Source organism: Pholis gunnellus, assembly GCF_910591455.1.
Source record: "Pholis gunnellus genome assembly, chromosome: 4".
Lineage (NCBI taxonomy): Eukaryota > Metazoa > Chordata > Actinopteri > Perciformes > Pholidae > Pholis > Pholis gunnellus.
In genome coordinates this window covers 15,213,841-15,234,647 of record NC_136530.1, presented here as the reverse complement: position 1 = coordinate 15,234,647, position 20,807 = coordinate 15,213,841, and the positions used below count along the sequence as shown (strand labels likewise).

The window sequence follows — 20,807 nt, the reverse complement described above, 5'->3', positions numbered from 1 at the left end:
GTCTGGGTACTTTATGTTGTAAAGGTGGGAGAAAGTCATCAGACTATACAAAAAAGGAATCCATTAGTTTCGGGTTTTCTTCGTGTGATGTGACTCAGTAATATCAATATATATTGTCATGTTTGATTTTACCATGGGTTTGGTTACCATTTTAAACTGTGTACTGTAATATGTTGAAACAAACATGTTGTCAAGAATAAAAATGAGAAATAAATGATAATGAATAGCTGCGTTTTGCATTTTATTCAATTGTGGTACTAGAAGGTCTGCTGGTTGCCTGGCAACCTCACAGTGACAACAAGATGCTTGGAAATCGAGAAAGTAGCCAAACCATAGCCTTTGCGTTTCTACGCTGTGGCTTTTGTGCTGAATAAACAAACAAGATATAACGTGTTGCATAGAGAGCTTTAAAGGTGCTTTTGGCCAGAGGAAGGGTTGTTTTTCCCACTGTTTCCAGTCTCTGTGCTAAGCTAAGCTAACCACCTGGCTGTACCTTCATTTTCAGCCCACAAATAATCAGAGAGAGGTACCAATCGTCTCATCTAACTCTTGGTAAGAAAGTGAATAAGCCCCCTTGAGGCAAATTTGTGATTTATGATATCCAACGAATAAATAAAACTGACTGAAGGTTATTTCCCAAAATGCTGAACTATTGCTTTAAATGTGAGACAGCTTTGCAAAACTCACCTCCTCTTTAATCACCACAATTCTATCACCACTGTTATCTTAAGATTGTCCATTCAGCCAAGAATGAGGCTCCACCATCCAACTGCTATCGCTTCTCCACTAACCAATAATGTCGTGACTCCAGAGGGGGGTCCTTACATAACCGCTCTGTCTTCATGGCCTGCCTTACTCTTTCTTTAGGAATATTCCCCAATATAACATACAACTGGAACAGCCACTTAAATTGCATTTCTACTTATGACAGACAATTTGCCAGCTTTTTCAAAAGAATATTATCTTACCTCAGTGTATTTCAAAGCAGAGGCACCAAAGGAGGAACCCTGCAAAATGCACTGATGCAGGGTTCAATGGCACTGCAGAAGACATCTCTCCTGTTGAAGCAAGCTGCCACATGTTAAATATCCTCATCTCTTAGTCCTGTAGCAGAGACTTGACTCCCCTGTGACCCCAATGAGCTGCAGGCATGCCGAAACCATAACACATAAAAGCCAATTGAGATTTTTAAGTAAAGACATGCAATACTAACCCACACTTTGATATGTCGTGAGGTTAATTAAGTTGCCTCTGTACTGTAGCTGCCAAACACATTACCACAAACACACATCCACTGCTATGGTGGGACACAGAGGTTTGTAATAAAGGCAGACCTTCAAAACAATTATATTCATAAAAATCATGATGAATTATTATAGAAAGTCTATGTGTAAGTTTCTATATTATCAAAAAAGAGCCAGTCCATTTTTGTCTTTTAAAACTTGATGGCAATCATAATCTCCTCACTTGCCAGCTAGTCTCGACAATAGATGTTTAGTTGTTTGATTACTGCTTCCTTTTATCTTCAACTGAATTAACTATCTCTGCACTCATGTAAGTATACTTCCATTAATCTTGGATGTATTGCCTGCAAAGGAGGACTTGATTTCTAATTACTACAAAATGCAACACTTAGTGAACAGCGACACGCTAACACATAATTCTCTCAGGATGTACTGTACATGTGTCTGTGTTTCCACGGTACCACATCTGGCTCGGCTTGCATAGCCTCTGGCTGGTAGCACCTCATTTCTTCACGGTAGCATGTTTAAGATTTATCAAAACCTTTTGGATACCTCCCACAGCAGCTTTCTGAGGAGTGCAAGGCTTCTTGAGATGCCCAAACATGTCAGCCAGACAGCGGCTGACCTAGACTACAGCCCTGCATGCAAGAGTGGCAGCCAACTAGCCAAAACACCCTATTTCTACTCAGACAGTGCATGTGTGCCACCACTGGCCCACAGTGTTCACACCAACTACTTCTACCAAGTAATATGCCTCCGAGCTAGCAGAAATGTACAATATGTGGCATTCTTCCAACAGGGTTTAGGGTTCAGTGAGTGCAGCAGAAGCCATTGAGAGTCCAACCAAAGGTTGAGAGGAGCACCACTTCAAAACAAGATGCCTCATGTGTAAACTCAGAATAAACAATAAACCATGACGAAGTGAGATTGCGTATTTTGCTTCAATATTCTGCACAACATTAACATAGCCAAAGCATGGGCCTCTTGCAAGAGGTAGGTGTAATGAGTTAGCTGCATCACAATTACAGTAAAATTCAGAACAGCTTTTGGATGTTTCAGATTTGAGGGTGTTTTTGGTTTTACCCAGTTACCTCACTGAACTTGCTTCTTGGAAACAGGCTGCAGTGCATGATTTGACTCATCACTGCCCTCAAACAAATGTTTACCTCAATGTTTACCCCAGCGATGACCACCTGATCCCACCCCCACATCTGACATTTTGATTCCCCCTTTGTTTATACTGCTTCGCTAATTGGAGAACTGTTGTGATTTTTTGTGTTTGGACTCTTGGAAAGTCCAGCTGCCACGCTCTACTTCACCCACATAAAAACAATTTCACTGAGGTGATGTCACGGCAGTGGAGACCTGGATTGAGGCCCCTGTGACCAAACATGGACAGCGGATGTGGGCGATATAACATAACCACGAACTGTGTTACTAGCTGTCATCAGAAATGTAAACATATTTTAAGTTGCTTTGTTGCTCTGTAACTTCCTCGTGACTCATTATTTTTTAATGATGAAGTGATGATGCAAATGTTATCCTTTGACTCAATTTACTCCTGATGTGATTAAACATATTGTTAAAAAAAAACAATACTTTTCATATGAGTGGCTAGGTACAATTCAACACAGGATGCTAGCGTGCTATTACTAAAACAAAGGTGGAGTGAGCAAACAGTTAAAGATAACATGGGGGAGGTTGGAAGAGATAAGAATCAGAGGTATGAGGATGAGAAACACAGCTGAAACTGCTGCAGAAAATAAATTACAGTGCACATACCACCCCCACATCACCGTCCACCTTTGGGTTGGTCTTACTGGTGTTTCTCACGCTAGGTTGACTTTACTAATAGTTTTAATGAATGGACATATAGATACATGGACAAATGCAGGGATGGAGGAAGGGATGGGTGGATGGATAAAACTGACTAAATCCTTACACTTTTCTGTTACACTGTACTGTAGAAGACTGGTCACATTGCATTTATTAACCAATGATGAATGGAACTTGAATCACACCTCAACTCCCTCAAACACCATATATTGCAGGGTTTCTGTGTGTGTCCATGCTTCTGGGTTCCACTCGTATGACAAGTGCGGACAACAACCAACATGACTCAGTCAGATCAAGAGGTTTTGCCCAGCAATGTTAACTGTAGGTAACTGTACCTCTTGGTAACCAGGCGTGACAGTCGAGTGTAATAAAAATAGTTCTGCTGCCTGGAGCAAACATCTGCTTTAACACTTCATGTGTTCGTGCCATCAGTCTTCTTTTCTTATAAAAGTATCACCATGGTTGTGAACCAATAAACCACTGAGGTATTTGTTAAAACAGGTCCAGGCAGGGTCTAAATACCTATCGGGTGTATGTCATAGGGGCAAAGTTAATAAATGACTGAAACTGAAACTGTGAGAGCAATTAAAGCCCAGATATAGTAATTGAAACATAAAGTATATCAATCTAACGAAACTATAAAGTTTCTGTACACACGAAAACATGTTGAATAAATTCACCCGAAAAGATCCTGTGAGGCATTTCCAAAAGAATCCTCTGACATAACATTTTATATGGTGTGCTGTTAATTGCCTGGAATTGTACTAAATTGCAGTTTTTATTATATATTGTGTGGCATATATGGTCCTGTTATTTACTGTATTAACTTTGTGTATGAAGCTTTGAATGGGATGAAGACAAGATCAGTTACTTTAAAGCCCTTTAATGACAAAATTACCACTGGGGTTGTAAGAATATATTGCATTTTTTCAAGATTTAAAAAAATACTGAGGTGAATAGTCCAAATCATTTTTTTTTTTTTATGAAACAAATGTGTAGTATGTTTGTAATGTAGAATATAAACTCTTATTAATATCATTAAACCCCACAAATTCCCACTAAAATTCTCAAAGACATGACCTCTATGTTTTCAAAGGCTTATGGCACTGCATGGTTTAACATATCATCAACACCATCAACAAACAGCCTGAATCCTGACCTTCTTAATTACATTGTATGTTGTTTTGCATTATGTTATGTTGCACCTTATTTTATTATAACTAGAATATATCAGGATCCCAACATCCTTTGCTGAATTACATCCTGCTTCTAAGTCACACACACACACACACACACACACACACACACACACACACACACACACACACACACACACTACACGTGCGCTTGCACACACTCAGCTGTCTTTTGGCTCCATCTGCTGACAACCTTTGACTGAGTATTACACCAGTCAACACCAGAGGTGAACATAAAGGACACATCCACATTGCTATTTAACTTTTAAGATATCTTTTATTTTTTTAAGTGATTACAAGTGATTTCATCCTGTAAAATTATCTGTAGAAGAAATGCATTGATTCTCACCTTGGAAACTGTATTATTACAAAAATTATTAAATCCACTAAAACTTAATAGCTTTCTTTCTAATAATAAAAGTTTGAAGGGAAGTGAACCCATAATTGCATACTTAGGTCAGGGGTTGTCAACAGAGCTGTCTCCATGACTAGCCAACTGAAATGTTTAACGTCTAAGTGGATCATGAGTTAAGCTGTAGTCTTGAAATGAGCTTCGATTTAAATACTGTACAATATTTTGTGCAACATCCATTGGAGTCTTATAAGAAAGTCCCTCGGGAATATGTTTCTGTTGTGATGGAGGCATGTAGGAATAATATTTTGCAGCTATTTGCAGGTATTTAAAAATATATATTTTCTAAGAAATACAACTCCCATAATGCTCCAAGAGCAATTACGGACTCAAATTTCAAACTGCGCTTGCGCGGACCGTTGTCGGAAAAATGGCGGCACTGCTGCTGCAAGAGTTTGATGGTTCTGAGATATCTAAGCTACCAAAAACAATTCAAAACAAACTCGAGAGGATCCTTTCCGATCAGCAGTATGAAATCGATTGTTTAAAAGCACAACAGGAACAATTTCGTGTTGACAGCGGTAAGATATTGCCTGATTTTATGTTTACCATCGGTGCTAAATGCTAAATGTTTTGCTTTGCTCGACATCATGCGCGCATGCCGGCTAAAGGAACGAAGTAGCTAAAAGTTAATATCTTCGCTATGAGCTAACTGGCAGATTAACCTCATATCGGTAATTGTTTTACATGTCTATCAATGGCTATGGGAAGTTGGACGAAAGCTAGCGCTAGCTAACACTGCAGTCTATGAACACAACTTGACGCTAGCGTTAGCTTACCTACTGAGCTAACGGTAGCGTTAGCGTCAACAAGAGGACATAGAACTTGAAATAAACAACAGTATAACATAAGAACACCAGTCAACGGATCATTTTAACGTTTCGTGTTCGACCCTCTTCTTACAGAACAACAATTCTTTGAAAAAGTGAAACAACTTGCTCAGTGTCAAGATGACTTTTTGTCCCAGACTCAAGAACATTTTAAACTCAAAGAGGAGTTTAAAAAGCAAGGTAAGAGGGAAGTTACTGCAATATTAAATACGGTTTTTAACTCGGCTTAGTTTCTCTGAACGGCATTACTTCATGATGTGCTTTACTTTAAATCTCCCTTTTTAGAAGAGGATCTTAGACGTGTGCGGGAGAAGAACGGAGAATATGACACCGCACAAGCGAGGCTGTCAGCTGAGCAGGTAGGAAAGACAACTCTATCAAATCATACATATTACTGTTTGGTTATATTCTGTGTCTACGTTTTAGGATTTTGTAACAGTTAACAAAACCTATGTCAAATGTAGTGATCCTTGTCAGAAGTAGTGCCTTTGTAAAAGTTGCAGCAATGGTTGATGTCTACACTTGAGTGCACCCTCTGTCAACACATTGATCTTAAAAAGTTGTTGTCAACAACACGATGTTAAACCCTAAAGTGTTGAGAAACCATGAAAATGGACTAGTGGTTGTACAGCGCTTTTCTTAGTCTTCCGACCACTCAAAGCACTTTTTACACTACATGCCATTCACACCCATTCATACACTGATGGCAGGAACTACCATGAAAGGACAATATTTTGGAAAATGCAAAATAACCAAATATGTTCATGAGTTGGAGAGTGGACCACATTTTTTAATTAACTAGATGGTTTAACTAAGGGTTGTGGTGATGTCACCAAAAGTCCAGATATGGTCTGAAAGTTGCATTTAATTGTTAAGCAATACCAGCAATTGCGATGGTTAAATAATGCTTCTTGTTTTCAGACTTTGCTGGCAAAGGCCAAAGAGGAACTGGAGGCAGAAAAGCGAGAACTTGTGCGAACACTGGAGAGGAGATCCTTGGAAGTGGAGCATTTAAATGGTATGGAAAGATGGATTATTCTGGAGACATTTGTCAGAACTGTTTATTTCTATTAGTTCATGCTTACCATCATTCGGACTTGGCAATTATTATTTCTGTTGCTTCCCCAGATGACTTCAGGCAACTCAATGACAAGTTGGTGGAGGTTAACACCTCTAAGATGGCCCTGCAGATGAAGTTGGATGAACTTGAATCAGCTGAAGTCAACATTAAAGTGAGTGATATTAAAGGATTGATTAAATAATATCTTGATATCAGATTTGTTCTCAGGGGGAGAGACTTTGTACACAGCGATTACCTAATACTCTACTGCAAACGTGTATCCTTTGTTTTACCCTTAAACAAGTACCTGAATGAAGTTTTGGTGGTTTGCCGTTACAGTACAAGGAGAAGCGTATGATACAAGAGAAGGAGCTGTTGAATGGCCAGACGTCTTGGCTGAATGAGGAATTGAAGGCTAAGAGTGAGGAACTGCTGTCCCTGTCCCGGCAGAAGGGAAACGAGATACTGGAACTGAAATGCAACCTGGAGAACAAGGAAGATGAGGTATGCCTCTTTTTATTTACATAAAAGTGTTTAAAAGGCTAAGTGATATGGAGAAATATACTATGATGGCAGTAGCAACAAATACAATAAGGATAGCATGTCAATATTTTAATTTGTCAATTTATATCACATTAAATGTTGAGCTGGGTGTGACACACTAACTATAGACCAATTGTAACAGATACATTGTGGATACTTTGTAAACGGTCACCTTCTCCTCATACTATTGCTATAAGTAGTTTCTCTTTGTATTGAGTTCATTAAAGCACTTTCTTCTGTTATGAATGATTACCATTATCTCTTTTTGTGACTTTAAGGTGAACAGACTCCAAGACCAAGGGACCAGTTTGAAGACTTCAAATGAGCACCTTCAGAAACAGAATGAGGACATGATCAGCAAACTGAAAGAAGTATGTTTGTGGTATTTCTTACAGCCTATCCCAAGTCTTTTTGTGGTCTTATTATATTTATATTCTCCAACAAAGTGATCAGTATTGTAGCACTCGGTGTGAAGTTTAATCATTGAAGTGTGTGTGACCGCATCTTTGCTCATTCTAGGCCAGGGAACAACAAGCCACCATGGAGGAAAAGTTCAGAAACGAGCTGAACGCCAACATTAAGCTTTCCAATCTATACAAGGTTTGTATATGTATGACAGACGACACGCTGATTGGGGTGCTCTACTGCGTACCACCAAAGCATTTAGTCCTCGTGATTAATTCCAGTTTCACATTTTCAAAATATGCCAGCGCAACTCGAATGTTTTGGCTTATTTATTTAGTTGAATTGTGACATTATATGTTTCTTTCATCTGTGCTTTTATTATTGCACTTTATATTTACAGTGACTGTAATGATTCACTCTATGTCATGGTTAAGTTGCCGTTATTTTGTCAACTCTAACCCTGTTGTTGTTGTTGTTGTTGTTGTTGTTGTTGTTGTTGTTGTGGTGGCAGGGAGCATCAGCAGATTCTGAGACAAAAAGTGAAGAGCTGAGTCGGGCAGTGGAGGAGCTGCATAAGCTGCTGAAAGATGCTGGAGAAGGTGCGAGGCTATGACAAAGTGACCACAACTACCGTTTTCCTTATATTGTACTTGACTTCTTCCTAGAAGGAGAGAGTCTGAAGGTCTTTGTGTGTTAGCTTAGTGGCTTAGCTTATAACTTAGTCTCCTGTTGGTGGTATTTCCTGACGTTTGCTCTGTTTACTCTCTACGCCACAGCCAACAAGGCCCTTGAAGAGAAGTTGCAGGAGATGAATGGTGCCATAGACAAGAGTGTGGCCGAGCTAAAGGAGAGGATCCAGGGTCTTGAGAAAGAGTTGGACAATGCCAATGAGCTGCTATCAAGTTCTAAACTGAGAGGTCTGTTAGGTTGATTCTGGTACAATATTAAGTTTGGTAAGGATTTTTATATAAATGACCTGTGATCTCTCTACTATTTGAATTCCCAGGCCCTGTTGGTACAACATCCGTGATCACAGAAGAGCAAATGACAACAATGTCTCCAACAGCAGCAGCTGTATCCAAGATAAGGCCCGGCATGAAGCTGACAGAGGTATGTGCAGCTGAATTTGAACACCAAAATGAGTCTTTTATGATAATTTGCTCTGAGGAAATTCCTTGTGGAAGTTAGTTTTAGTGATGATGAGATACAATAGACTGCCACAGTGAATTTCCAATATGACTTGATGTTCCGCAGTATTATAGACCATATTAAGGGTAAGCTTATGCTTTGTGTTAATTTAGAAACACCTCAGTGTTGGCCAACTGTATTTCGAGTGCACCATTATGGGACCGTTTTTTGTATTTTCTTGCCACTTGCTCATTAAACAGTTTTTAACCAACAATGAGCACAGAAATCTTCTCCGCTAATTTCCCCCTTTTTAACTCTTATGCATTTTCAGTTGTACACCGCATTTGTGGAGAGCCAAGAGCAGCTGCAGTTGGAGCGATTGGAGAATAAGCGAGTCAACAAGTACCTGGATGACATTGTGCAGGAAGTGGAGGCAAAAGCCCCGATCCTCAAACGGCAGAGGGACGAACACGAGCGCATGCAGAAGTCAGTGGCCAGTCTTTCTGCCAAGCTGGAGCAGGCTGTTATGGTGGGTAATACAGACAAGTTGTATGTATGTTCAGTGGAATGGGATTTTCCATTTGATTACATTGAATTTGTTTTGTGTTGCCTTTCATGTGTTCTATGGTTCGCACAATGAATAGATAAATAAATGCACCTGTTTGTGATGGAAAATGGGTAAAATTAGGCTGATTCATTTGCTTTATTGGAAATTGGTTAGTAGAGACTACATTCTGGATTTCCTAATACCATCTGCAATCTTACAGTCGACAAATGCTGATGTTTTTCATGTGCTTTTACTTCAGGAGGTGCACCGTCTGCAGAAGGAAGCTGATGAAGCTAACAAGCGCTCCACTGTTCTGGAAAGGGACAACCAGCGGTGTGACCTGCAGCTGGGAGACATGGCTCAACAGGTGGGTGCTCGTCCAGTTAAAAGGATAATCCCGGTTATTTTCAAACGATTTATATCATCCAATTTCGCCAAATTCTCATTTTCTATGTCATCCTTGGTCTTTCCTGCCAGGTGCGTGTGCTGCTGATCGAGCTGGAAGAGGCTCGTGGAAACCATGTGATTCATGAGGAGGAGGTGAGCTCGGCCGACATCAGCAGCACATCGGAGGTGATCAGCCAACACTTGGTGACCTTCCGCGGTGTAGAGGAGCTACAGAAGCAGAACCAGCGTCTTCTGGTGGCCCTCAGGGAGCTCAGTGATGCCCAGGAGAAAGAGGAGTTTGAGGCCACTGGCAATAAGTACGTTGAAATGTGTGCTGATTTATTTTTGTTTCCCCTTTTTGTTTGTTTTTTTGTTTCTTGCAGTAAACAAACACAGTAAGTCGGGTAACTGTTTGTGATGTCTAACTAAACAAAATCAGTGATTGCTGAAGAGTGCCAAGCATAAAAACACCCACATATATGTTTTAGATTCATAAATCTATTATCACAAGTAACCATAGATGTCAAACTGGTCTATGGCTAAGAAAGATGATCTGTTCCAGGCGTGGTGAACTGGAGCAGAGTTTCGACAAAGCCCAGCTTGAGCTGGAGTCCCTGAAGGAGCAACGCGGCCAGCAGGTCAAGATGACCGAGTCCATCGTGAGGCAGAGGGACATGTACCGTGTGCTGCTGGCTCAGGCGACAGGAGTCACCTTTCCTCAGCAGGGTAACAGCCAAGAGATAAAACCTAGTTATAATCTGTTGATGCAAGACAGGGCGTCCTGTACGTGCACATTTAAATGCTTCAATTACGGCACCAAGCAATTTAAAGCAGCCGTTTCAGTCGGATGGTAACGGCTTGATACGGTGTTGTGGGGGTTCTTTTTATTTGGCTGAACTTCTGAGTGTTTTTCCTTCAGGTACACCACCCGAGGAGTTTGCCCTAACCTCCACCCCCCGACGCTCACCTGCAACCATTCCTACCACAGGAACGCCCACTGCACTCGTCTCTATGGCAGTAGAGTCTGCCGAAGCCTTGGAGGCCAAAGCAGCTTTGCACCAGGTGAGGAAACATCGAAATAAGACATCCGCAGGGGGCTCGATATCGGCCAAGCAGTAGTCTGTACACCGTGTGGTTTATGTCCAGCAGTGCCCAACGCGAGTTCTGTGGGAATGGATCACTTTTAGTTACAGGCATGATTTCGCTTGATGGTTAGTTTACTGTAAAGCACTCTCATGTCTGCAGCTGTCTAGATTTCTGTTCATTACCGAGCATGGCAAGGCTATCTGTGGAACAGTATTTATGGTTATTGTTACCACTGATGAGCTTGGCTCACTTGTTTCCCATGTCTGCCACTAGATGGCAATGTGGCTATGTTGACAGATCAGCATTTGCTTAAATTATGTGCCCCAAATATTCTAACCTTTTTTTGCTAATGATGCTAGAGAATGATTTTGAGTGAATTGAAGAAAAAGCTTAACAGTGCCAAGTGGGCAAACGAGAGAGAAACTAAACTGAAAAGAAATTAGGTTTATTTGTTTCTTTTTATTGAAATGTCGTCAGAAAATATAATTCAGTGATTAGCCTTTGACAGCAGTCTCGTATGACTCGGTCAAAGGCCGGTGTAACCCATTTGTTGTCCGTCATGAAAATGGTATTTCTCAGACAACAATAACTAAACTCTATTGACACTAAATGTAAATGTGTGGTTGCAGTTGCAGGAGGTGTTTTCCGCCTATAAGAAGGAGCGTATGGAGTGCAACAAGGCCATGACGGAGCAGAACGAGAAGCTCCAGGAGCAGCTCTCTGACCATCACTCCCAGAATGCGAAGATATCGACCCAGCTAGAGTTTGCCTCAAAGAGGTAAGTTAGTTTGAAAAACCTTCTTCTGGTTTACTCAACACTTAATGTGTTTTTAGATATATAGGAGAGAACATAGGTCACTAAAAATAATGTCTCAACAATATCAGGTATGAGATGCTTCAGGACAATGTTGAGCGCTACAGGAAGGAGATTGCTTCCCTCAGAGAGAAAGGACAGAAGATGGCCGCTGCCACACAGAAGCATGAGCAGACCATCCACACTTTGAATGAGGATCTGAGAGCTGCCAAAGAGAAACTCAACATGGCCGAGGTTTGTCTTCGTTCCAGCAAACTTTTCATTTTTCCTAGTGATGTTTGTTTCTTTGCATTTTATCATCACCGTGATGGAGGAATTGCGGTGGGGCTTGAATTGGACTTGTGACTGTTCGAGGAATTGTTGAGCAATCTAGACTTATTTCCACTTAGGGCCATGCTGAGAACCTACGTAAGGAGAGAGACATGCTGAAGCTTGTGGAGTCCCAGCTGAATCAGGAGAGAGAGTCGATCCTGAGCCAACAACAGAGCCAGCACCTGCTGCAGACCAACCTCCAGGCTATCCAGGTAATCTAGAAATATGACATTTGTCACTCATTAGATCACACACACACAAACATAGTTCAAAATGATAACTGCTGTGTTCTTCTAGGCCACTCTTGAGCGTTCAGAGACTGAGACACGTCAGCGTCTAAATGGCCAGTTGGAGAAGCAGGAACGAGAGATCTCCCAGCTGCAGAAGAGGCTGGAGCACGAGGTGGAACAGCGCCACCTGCTCAGCAGAAACCAGGAAGTAAGCATAACGTTAAATGGTTGCCCATCTGGGGTATTTTTTCAATCCTGTCTGACTTAGTTATGTTCAAAGGTGTTGTGGTGTACTGATACATCAGTACTGTTTAAACTTAACCCCCAAATGAAAGAAATGCATTCAAACCCAGACAGAAATAACAGGATTCAACAGTTAGCTTACTTCTCGGTGTCACAGATCCAGTTGATGGAGACAAAGAGGCAGCTGGAGCAACAGGTACCAATACACCAGAGGACCAAGGAGCTGCTGAATGCTGCCGAGCTGGAGCTCAAGAACGTCAGGCTGCAGTTAGGCAGCGGCGAAACACGTCACTCCCTGAGCTCCCCCACCACGCCCACTATCAGAGGTTGGCATAAACATACTTACAGGCAGAGAGTCCTACGTCGTACAACAGAGGAATCCATACATGTACACATATATATGTATAGCATTTCCGCTGGTTGTCATCAAATCCCATGTCCACAAAAATTTAAGCAAACAATTCCTAGGTTGATGTCATTGGAAATCAAATTGTTTATGGCTTCTCGTAAAGTCTCGTCTGTGTAATTATGGTGCACTACAATCACCATTAACATGCTAGTTTGCTTTTTCTTTTGGAAGTTAATAAGGGACGTAACAAGACAAAATTAATTTCCCAAACTTGACACGTTCTGTAGATTTTTGTTATCAACTGACCCAGTTTTACACTTGACCAACAACAAAAATATCCTAGGATGTTGTAGTCTCTCTAGCTCATGTTGTAGTAACAGTTTATGAGACAAAAGGCAATAAAAGAGACACATTTTTAGACATAATGAAATGTCTGAGCACACTGGGTTTTAAGCACCGACTCCTAATAATGTAATTAGTCCAAAACCTCCCTCCCTTCCTAAAAGCGCATACTAATTGTCCTGTTTTCAAATGTCATCTCTGCTTTCCGCCACTGATTCTTCCTGCTTTCAGGCCTGCCGGGGTCAGATCAAGACAGAGAGGACTTACAGGGCCACCTGCGGCTGGCTGAGTCCCGGGCTGAGGAGCTAACGGAGAGCCTCAGGGTAGCCACCTCAAGCATGGAGCAGTACAGAGCCATGGCCCAGAGCCTGGAGGAGTCCCTGGACAAAGAGAAACAGGTGCAAAACAAACCCAAACTGCCTGTCAGTGTTCCGCCTCTCATAAAACCATTGACCACAACCACAAAAAAAGTGTATTTTAAAAAAAAAAGTAAAAGCTACATTTTTAATAAACTAAGTGCTTACATGTGCAGAAATTCATTGACATTACTTTATATTGCGTGTCTTCATTTTCCTATGCACCTTTAACATAACACCACCCTTGAGTTTGACAAAAGTTGCGTGCCTTATGCCAATGAAACACATTACAAGTGTTTTTGTTAAATATACACACATTTGTATTTTTGATTTTAAACATGCCGAACACACTTTGGGAACTTTTGGTATGGATTATAGTTGTATAAACTCTTTTATCTTTGCAAATGTCTAATGACCAGGTTACAGAGCAGGCACGCTCATCCATTGAAGCTCGTATGAAGGAGGCTGAGAGGCAGCACCGCAGGCTGGAGGAAAAGCTTCTGGAAGCAGAGAAAGAGAAACTCATTTCAGAGGAGCAGAAGAAGAGAGCCCTGGCCTCACTAGAGGAACAGGTATTTTACTTTTTCTTTAAGAATTAGCAGTTCACTGCAGTTTTTCCCTCACCAGTCGATCTTCAGAGCATTATATTGCTGTTCAGTTTTATACATGTAAAGAAAACTTTCTTTTTGTTTTGTGTCTGTTAGATGAACAGTCTGAGAAGAAGTCTCAGCAGCGCTCAGGCAGATCACCAGGCGGTGCTACAGCGAGTGGCAGTAGCTGAAGCCCAGCAGCAGCAAGCTCTACAAGACAGCCAGGAGCAGGTAAGAAGCTCTCATAGAACCTAATGTAGAGGAATTAGGGATGCCAATTTTTTCTCTTTTGATAGACGACCCTTGTTAACTTATCATTAACTTTTAACTGACTAGATTAGTGCCTTGGTTGCACTGCAACAATAAGGGATGCTCAAACGCCAGCTGCAGTGTAAAGTGCAAAACAAGCAACTCTCCCAAGTTCACCCGTCCAGGAGAGTTAGCAGCCATGGTGTTGTGGACACATGTAGCCACTCTACCCTTCTTAAGTCTGCACTGCATCAATTTGTTAAGCTGTGAGGTAGTCCGCTGTGTGTATGTCTGGCATACTCTGTCAGAGTTTACGCCAGTGTATTGCAACCTAGCGTAAAGTGAGTGTCTGGTCGAGAGAGAGAGAGAGAGCTTGTGTGTGACGATAAGTATGAAGTCAGCAGCAACGGTGTAGCTGAACATTACAATGAGGTGTGTGTGTACAGTTTATTTGTCAGTGGATTAATGCTACAACTCCTCAACACTAAAGCCAAGTTCACATGTTTTGCTTGTCACCTTCTAATTGAAGTGAACTTAGAAACAACAGCAAAAGCCTCCATTTCTTCATGTGCACATTTTACCCATAGTATGTTACATTGTATGGATTTCATGAAATATCGCTCTGTACAACTTCTTATGTATTTAAAAAGAAAAAATAGGCTATTTTATCGAGAGCAGAGGTTCATTACTTTATGTCTTGTTATATAATGTCAAACAAATATAAGTCTCCCTTCTCTGAGCGATCACAAAGCATGTTGAAACATCAAGTAAAAACCTGCCATTTCTATATTTAGACATCTAGAATAACTGTCAAGTAGACGTCATGATGGATCTGACAGTGAGGACTTGATTGAAAAGTATTTGTCAGGTTTTCCAGCTAGCATGTTTCAAGACCACCCACTCATTTTATATGATATACTTATGATAAACTTATTCCAATTAATTAGTCCAGCTCCAGTAATTAATATGGTTTTGCAACAAAATTGCCACCGCACTTACATGATATTACTTAAAGATGCAATTGTTGTGTCAAATCTTCTTTGCCGTTTCCTAGGCTAAGCTGGCAGCTGAAGCGCAAGACAAGTATGAGCGGGAGATGATTCTGCATGCAGCCGATGTGGAGGCCCTGCAAGCTGCGAAGGCTCAGGCCGTGCAGGCCGTCCAGCTCAGACACCAGCTGGATGAGAGAGCCCAGAGAGTCGGCGCAGAGCTACTGGAGGCCAGGGTCTCCTGGGAGGAGCAGGAAAAAATCCTCAAGGTGATTTGATAGAAGTACAGGTCATGACTCGACAGGATTAGATATAATATGTTTTAGTTGGAGACCAACAAAAACATTTATTTCAGGGCCATTTGATTTCAATTTATTGGTTTTATGGTTTTGTCCAACGACTTACGATATTTAAAGTAAATTAGCAATTACGCTTTCAATCGTAATATCTTTGCTCACAATATAGGAGGAGATGTCAAAGATGGAGACCCGCTATGAGGAGTTGCAGAGGCAGAACACCCTTCTGCATGAGCAGATCCAGACAATGAGCAGCAAGATGGCTGACAAGTTGCAACGTGCTGTCAATGAGAGTCCAATGAACATCTCCCTGACTGAGGAAGGCAAATCTCAAGACCAGGTCCTTGAGATTCTGAGGTAAAGCATGTTTATGCCAAATCACAAAAATCTTTCGTGTAGTTGAGAAGCCTTGCAATTATGCTGCTCACCGTTGGTTTCGTTCCTGCCCTTCCACGTTCTCCACTATCTTTGATACCCTTGTTTGTTTTCCATCAAAGGTTTGTGCGGCGAGAGAAGGAGATTGCAGAGTCTCGTTTTGAGGTTGCACAAGGGGAGAGTTTGCGTTACCGTCTGAGGGTGGAGCATCTGGAACGAGAGTTGAAGGAGATGCAGGACAGCTTGAGTGCCGCAAAGGAGAGGATGCAGGTGTGTTTTTGTCCAAACATTTATTTTTCTCCTGCCCACTGACAAATCTTATGTGGATTTTCTTTATCATTCAATTGCGTTGTAAAGAAATCCTCTTTGCTCACTTTCCTCAAAGTGCGATCAAGAACCGTTTCCTTAGTGAAATACATGAGTCTAACCTGGCCACTCGGACTTAAACCTAGAGATACCACATGTGACTAAAAGCCCATTGCTAATCCTACTCAGGTGACAGCGAAGACCCTGGCTCAGCATGATGAACTGATGAAGAAGACTGATACAATGAGCATCCTGATGGAGACCAACAAGATGCTGCGAGAGGAGAGGGACAAAATGGAGCAAGAACTGCACCAAACCCAAGCTAAGGTATAGGTTGCGGTTTATCGAAAAATGTAGTGGTTGTGTTGAATTTAATGGACCCTCCTTTGATATGCTATACTAATGCCAAATTATGTAAAATGGTACACTTTACTTTACTCCAAAATGAACTACATTATCCTGGTGTCACATTTTCAAAAAGTATTTCTGAATAAACCTCCAAATCCAGAAGTTTTCAGCTCATAATCTGTGTATTTCAGGTACAAAAACTAGAGTCAGACATCATGCCAATGCAGCAGGCCAACTCTGAGCTGAGTGAGAAGAGCAGCATGCTGCAGGCGGAGAAGAAGATACTCGAAGCGGAGATCAACCGCTGGAAAGCTCGGACTCAGGTCAGTGAATAATGCTGCTTGTAAGACGGGGAGTAAAACATCTGCCATCAGAAAAGCAGATTGTCTTGTGATGACTATTTATTCCTAATGTTTTATCATTTCACACCACTAACACACAGCATTTTCTCACATTCTTTTAGCATTTGGTGAGCCAGCAAAAGGATTCAGACCCGGAAGAGTACAAGCGTCTGCACTCTGAGAAGGAGGCCCATCTCAAACGCATTCTGCAGCTCACTGAGGAGAGCAACAGACTTAAAGTAGATGTGGTCAGGTGAGGCATTATAAATGATGTTACTTTTACATTTCTATTTACCAGGATATTAACGTTTTCTCCCGTATTGAACCCTACCAGTTCTTTTTCTGCCGCTTTAGCATTCATTTTCACAATCTTCTAATTTCTGTCTACAGGACCAACAATCTAACGACATCTCTGCAAAGCCAGATACAGAACTTGCGTGACAATATGAGTAAGATGACTGATGAGAGGAATGTGCTGAAGAAGGAAGTGGAAACCAAGAACCAGGAGCTCCAGGAGAAAGTGCGAACTATCACTCAGGTCAAGAAGATTGGACGCCGTTACAAGACTCAGTATGATGAACTCAAGGTGGAACATGACAAGGTGGGAGCTCGGTAGCTTTTAATCTCACTGCTTTCGTCTGGCTGTATTGTTCGATTCAATCCATTTTGAACAGCTGCCCAAAGCCACCTCTGTTTGAGCATAATTATTTTTCATACTGCGTTTCCTCTAGTTGGTGGCCGAGGCCGCAGCAGGCCCATCCCAAGAGGAGGAGGCTCGTCAAGCCTCAGTTCAGGAGCTGCAGAGCCTCAGAGATTCTCTGAGCCAAGCGGAAGCCAAGACCAGAGAGCTGGAAGGACAGCTGGACAACATCAACAAGGTGAAACTACAAGTCACAAACGTTTCAGCCAAGACCTTTTTACTGAACTGTCCATTTTAGAGTTAGACTAGTGTTCATAGCCTTCTGTCAGGGAGGGAGTCCATGCACACTGCATGATCATATAGCTTGCACAGTCGGCAGTACAGTGCTCCCCCAAATATGCTTGTCTTTATACATTCATTAGTATCATGTCTTTCTGGCCTGTGACAGGTGGTTACAGAGCGTGAGACTGAAGGGCGTAATGCCCAGGAACAGTCGTCCAGGCTGCAGACGGAGCTCACCAGGCTAAGGCAGGAGCTGCAGGATAAAGCTTCTCAGGAGGACACGCTGAGACAGCAGATGACTGACAAAGAGGACAAGACCAGGAAGGCCATCGTCTATGCCAAGCAGAAGATCAACCAGCTCACGAGTGAGAGGGTGTCCCTAATATTGCAACCAATAGACTTACGATAGAGCACTTGTTTGTAGATGCCTCGTCTGTTTGCCCCTATTGTACTGTTGCGTATTTCTTTTATTTGAATCTCAGAGCTAAATTATTTATGTCCAGGCACCAAAGACCAGCTGCAGAAAGAAAATGAGGAGCTGAAGCAACAGCGTGAGGAGCTGGAGGTGCGAGTGAGCGCTCTTAAGTCTCAGTACGAGGGCCGCCTGGGTCGACAGGAGAGAGAACTGAGAGACCTGCGAGGTCAGCAGGAGAGGCAGGAGCAGAGAGACGAGCCACCTGAGGCAGGTCCCAGTAAGGTGAGTCTGCTTTAAAGTTTTCACAAGCCAGACATGCATATCTTTGTCAGCCAAATATGTTTAACATATTGCAATTGGTAATATGCAGTGCAATAAATAGCAGCGTAGATACTGTTGAGCTTCACACTTCATAAATGTTTAACTCATAAGTACCAGTGATACCTTTAGTCTGTCTGTAAGAAACAGGACCTTTTTTCAGGATCCGTTTTCCTGGAACTTTCATAACAACAATGTTATTGTTTACAAATGAAATTATCTGTAAATGTTAGTTTTGTTGGTAACCTGACATCAACTTTTCATCACTGTAAAAATAATCTAAACTCTTGGTTGCTTCTACATCCTTGTATGGAACAACTGCTCCTGCGTGGGCAATGTCTTGACAAAGATATTTGAATAGTTAATTAGATGGGATCAGACAATGGCAACTTCCTGATGTCTAAAGAATTATATCAAGTGACATTGTTGCAAGTTTGATGAAACTACAGTATCATGACTCGGCGTCTTGTTTGGTTCCCATCATGACTTTTGTCTTTCTGTCCTGATTTTTTTATTTAATTTTTTTAGACCCAGGAGCAGCAGAGGAGCACAGAACAGAGGCAGATCAGTCTGAAGACAACCCCAGCTGCAGACAGGGGCAGGTATGATACACAACCACGAAAACTCCATATTAGTTTATAAGTTTCCACTGCAGTGCAACACGTGTGTGCATACTTTTTCCCTGCAGTTCTGGGATCCTCGTTAGTACGCTTGCTGTGACTTGTTCAAGCCTTTCTTATATTACATGATCATTATTCATGTCCTGATCTTTGTCTCAATCAGTGCCAGCACATCTGAGCCTCCAACTGCCAACATTAAGCCAACACCTGTGGCTGCAGCAAGCAAGCAGCCTGTTAACCCGGGGAACAAACCCACTCCGAGAGCAAGCATCAGGCCCATGATTACCCCAGCTACTGTACCCACCCCGACACCCACGGCTACCGTCATGCCCACCACACAGGTGGAGACCCAGGAAGGTAAGTTTGCCTCTAGACTTAAGCTTTCAATGTATTGTCCCTGAAGATGAATGTTATTTATGCAGCTACAGTCCTCATGAAAAGCTGAATCTGTTTTCCACTCACTTAAACTCCCTTACAGCCATGCAGTCTACTGAAGGCCCACCAGTGGAGCACGTGACTGTGTACGGCAGTGCCAGCGGCTCGGTGCGCTCTGCCAGCCCCAACGTCCAGACCACGCTAGCTAGCCCTATGCTGAATGTGCAGCAGACCCAGACACAGGCCACAGCATTTGTCCAACCGACTCAACAACAGAGCATGACCCATGCAGAGCCAGCCAATCAGGAGCCACCACCCATGGTCATTGAGGCAACACCTAGCTCGCAGGTGGAATGGCCTTCAACGTCCTCCACCTCCTCTGTGTTTGGAACTGGTAAGAAACTAAACTTTTTCAGATTGAGATGATTGTGGGTTTTAAACCACACCATTTAGACATGGTGTGGTTTTAAAAGCATTATGTTACCCTCAGGAGGAAGTCTATACAAAATATGAATGCCGTATCTATAGTTTCAGCAACGCCAGGAACCTCCTCCATGTCAAAGAGGCCTCGTGAGGAGGAGGAGAGTTCCACCGTGGTCACTGACACAGATTCCACCCAGGAGGATACCTCCAGGGCTCCGATCCCTAAAAAGCTGCGTATCATCCAGAGAGTGGGTCCAGAGGTGAGGAGAGGGAGTACATAGAAATCTTAATCGGCGTTTTTAATTATCTGAAAACTGGTAGTTATGTCATGGCCATCATCTAGCTGTTATGTGTTTTCCTTAAGGAGGAGGTGCTGGTGGAAGACAGTGCTGAGGCTGAGGGGGTGGTGCTGACAGACAGTCAAGACGGTGCAGAAGCAAGTCAGGTAGGCCATCACCTAATATAGAAACAATACATTGTGAAGAACTCCAGGGCTCAGTCAGGATCTTCAGTCAATGTTAGCGGCGTTCTCTTTTGCTTTTCAGAGGATAAATGTCCCACCGGCGCAACTCAATACTCTTTTTATGCTGGAAGAGTAATGGCCCGCTGCATGTATTTACCATCAATATATTATCTCATAGCTAGGCTATAAGCTTACCATTGAATCCTATCTCTTGGGAAAGTGCTGGTAAATGCAGTGTAACAGGCAGGATTATTTGTGTGGTTATTACTTCTTTGTACTACATGTTTCACACGTGTTCATGGAAGTCAATGAGTAGAATGTAGGGCTGCAACTAACGATTATTTTAATAATCGATTAATCTGTCGATTATTTGTTCGATTAATCGATGAATCGGATAAAAAACAAAAAAGCATTAGTTTCCAACCCTTTATTGAAAAACAGAACTGACAGTGCAAAT

General features: G+C 42.1%; 1 protein-coding gene across 2 annotated transcripts in view; it reads left to right on the top strand.

Moving 5' to 3' along the window:
- Positions 1 to 5,058: 5,058 nt before the first annotated feature.
- The window catches only part of tprb (translocated promoter region b, nuclear basket protein), a gene marked incomplete at its 5' end in the record, with an annotated part of 22,802 nt that continues 7,053 nt past the window's right edge, over positions 5,059 to 20,807 (top strand). The window contains 39 exons of one of the 2 annotated variants that reach the window (XM_079158010.1): positions 5,059 to 5,209; positions 5,594 to 5,698; positions 5,804 to 5,877; positions 6,440 to 6,536; positions 6,647 to 6,750; positions 6,918 to 7,082; positions 7,400 to 7,492; positions 7,641 to 7,721; positions 8,038 to 8,125; positions 8,303 to 8,443; positions 8,533 to 8,636; positions 8,986 to 9,183; positions 9,461 to 9,568; positions 9,679 to 9,905; positions 10,151 to 10,314; positions 10,508 to 10,650; positions 11,304 to 11,452; positions 11,560 to 11,722; positions 11,878 to 12,012; positions 12,098 to 12,238; positions 12,431 to 12,599; positions 13,196 to 13,362; positions 13,740 to 13,892; positions 14,025 to 14,141; positions 15,214 to 15,417; positions 15,614 to 15,801; positions 15,942 to 16,089; positions 16,315 to 16,452; positions 16,665 to 16,796; positions 16,937 to 17,067; positions 17,205 to 17,415; positions 17,546 to 17,692; positions 17,903 to 18,101; positions 18,240 to 18,433; positions 18,998 to 19,071; positions 19,253 to 19,446; positions 19,568 to 19,858; positions 19,993 to 20,147; positions 20,252 to 20,332. In XM_079158010.1, the coding sequence (XP_079014136.1) occupies positions 5,059 to 5,209; positions 5,594 to 5,698; positions 5,804 to 5,877; positions 6,440 to 6,536; positions 6,647 to 6,750; positions 6,918 to 7,082; positions 7,400 to 7,492; positions 7,641 to 7,721; positions 8,038 to 8,125; positions 8,303 to 8,443; positions 8,533 to 8,636; positions 8,986 to 9,183; positions 9,461 to 9,568; positions 9,679 to 9,905; positions 10,151 to 10,314; positions 10,508 to 10,650; positions 11,304 to 11,452; positions 11,560 to 11,722; positions 11,878 to 12,012; positions 12,098 to 12,238; positions 12,431 to 12,599; positions 13,196 to 13,362; positions 13,740 to 13,892; positions 14,025 to 14,141; positions 15,214 to 15,417; positions 15,614 to 15,801; positions 15,942 to 16,089; positions 16,315 to 16,452; positions 16,665 to 16,796; positions 16,937 to 17,067; positions 17,205 to 17,415; positions 17,546 to 17,692; positions 17,903 to 18,101; positions 18,240 to 18,433; positions 18,998 to 19,071; positions 19,253 to 19,446; positions 19,568 to 19,858; positions 19,993 to 20,147; positions 20,252 to 20,332 (5,724 nt within the window). Of the gene's footprint in view, positions 5,210 to 5,593; positions 5,699 to 5,803; positions 5,878 to 6,439; positions 6,537 to 6,646; positions 6,751 to 6,917; positions 7,083 to 7,399; positions 7,493 to 7,640; positions 7,722 to 8,037; positions 8,126 to 8,302; positions 8,444 to 8,532; positions 8,637 to 8,985; positions 9,184 to 9,460; positions 9,569 to 9,678; positions 9,906 to 10,150; positions 10,315 to 10,507; positions 10,651 to 11,303; positions 11,453 to 11,559; positions 11,723 to 11,877; positions 12,013 to 12,097; positions 12,239 to 12,430; positions 12,600 to 13,195; positions 13,363 to 13,739; positions 13,893 to 14,024; positions 14,142 to 15,213; positions 15,418 to 15,613; positions 15,802 to 15,941; positions 16,090 to 16,314; positions 16,453 to 16,664; positions 16,797 to 16,936; positions 17,068 to 17,204; positions 17,416 to 17,545; positions 17,693 to 17,902; positions 18,102 to 18,239; positions 18,434 to 18,997; positions 19,072 to 19,252; positions 19,447 to 19,567; positions 19,859 to 19,992; positions 20,148 to 20,230; positions 20,333 to 20,807 lie in introns of both variants that reach the window. The other variant, XM_079158009.1, reaches the window with a different exon arrangement.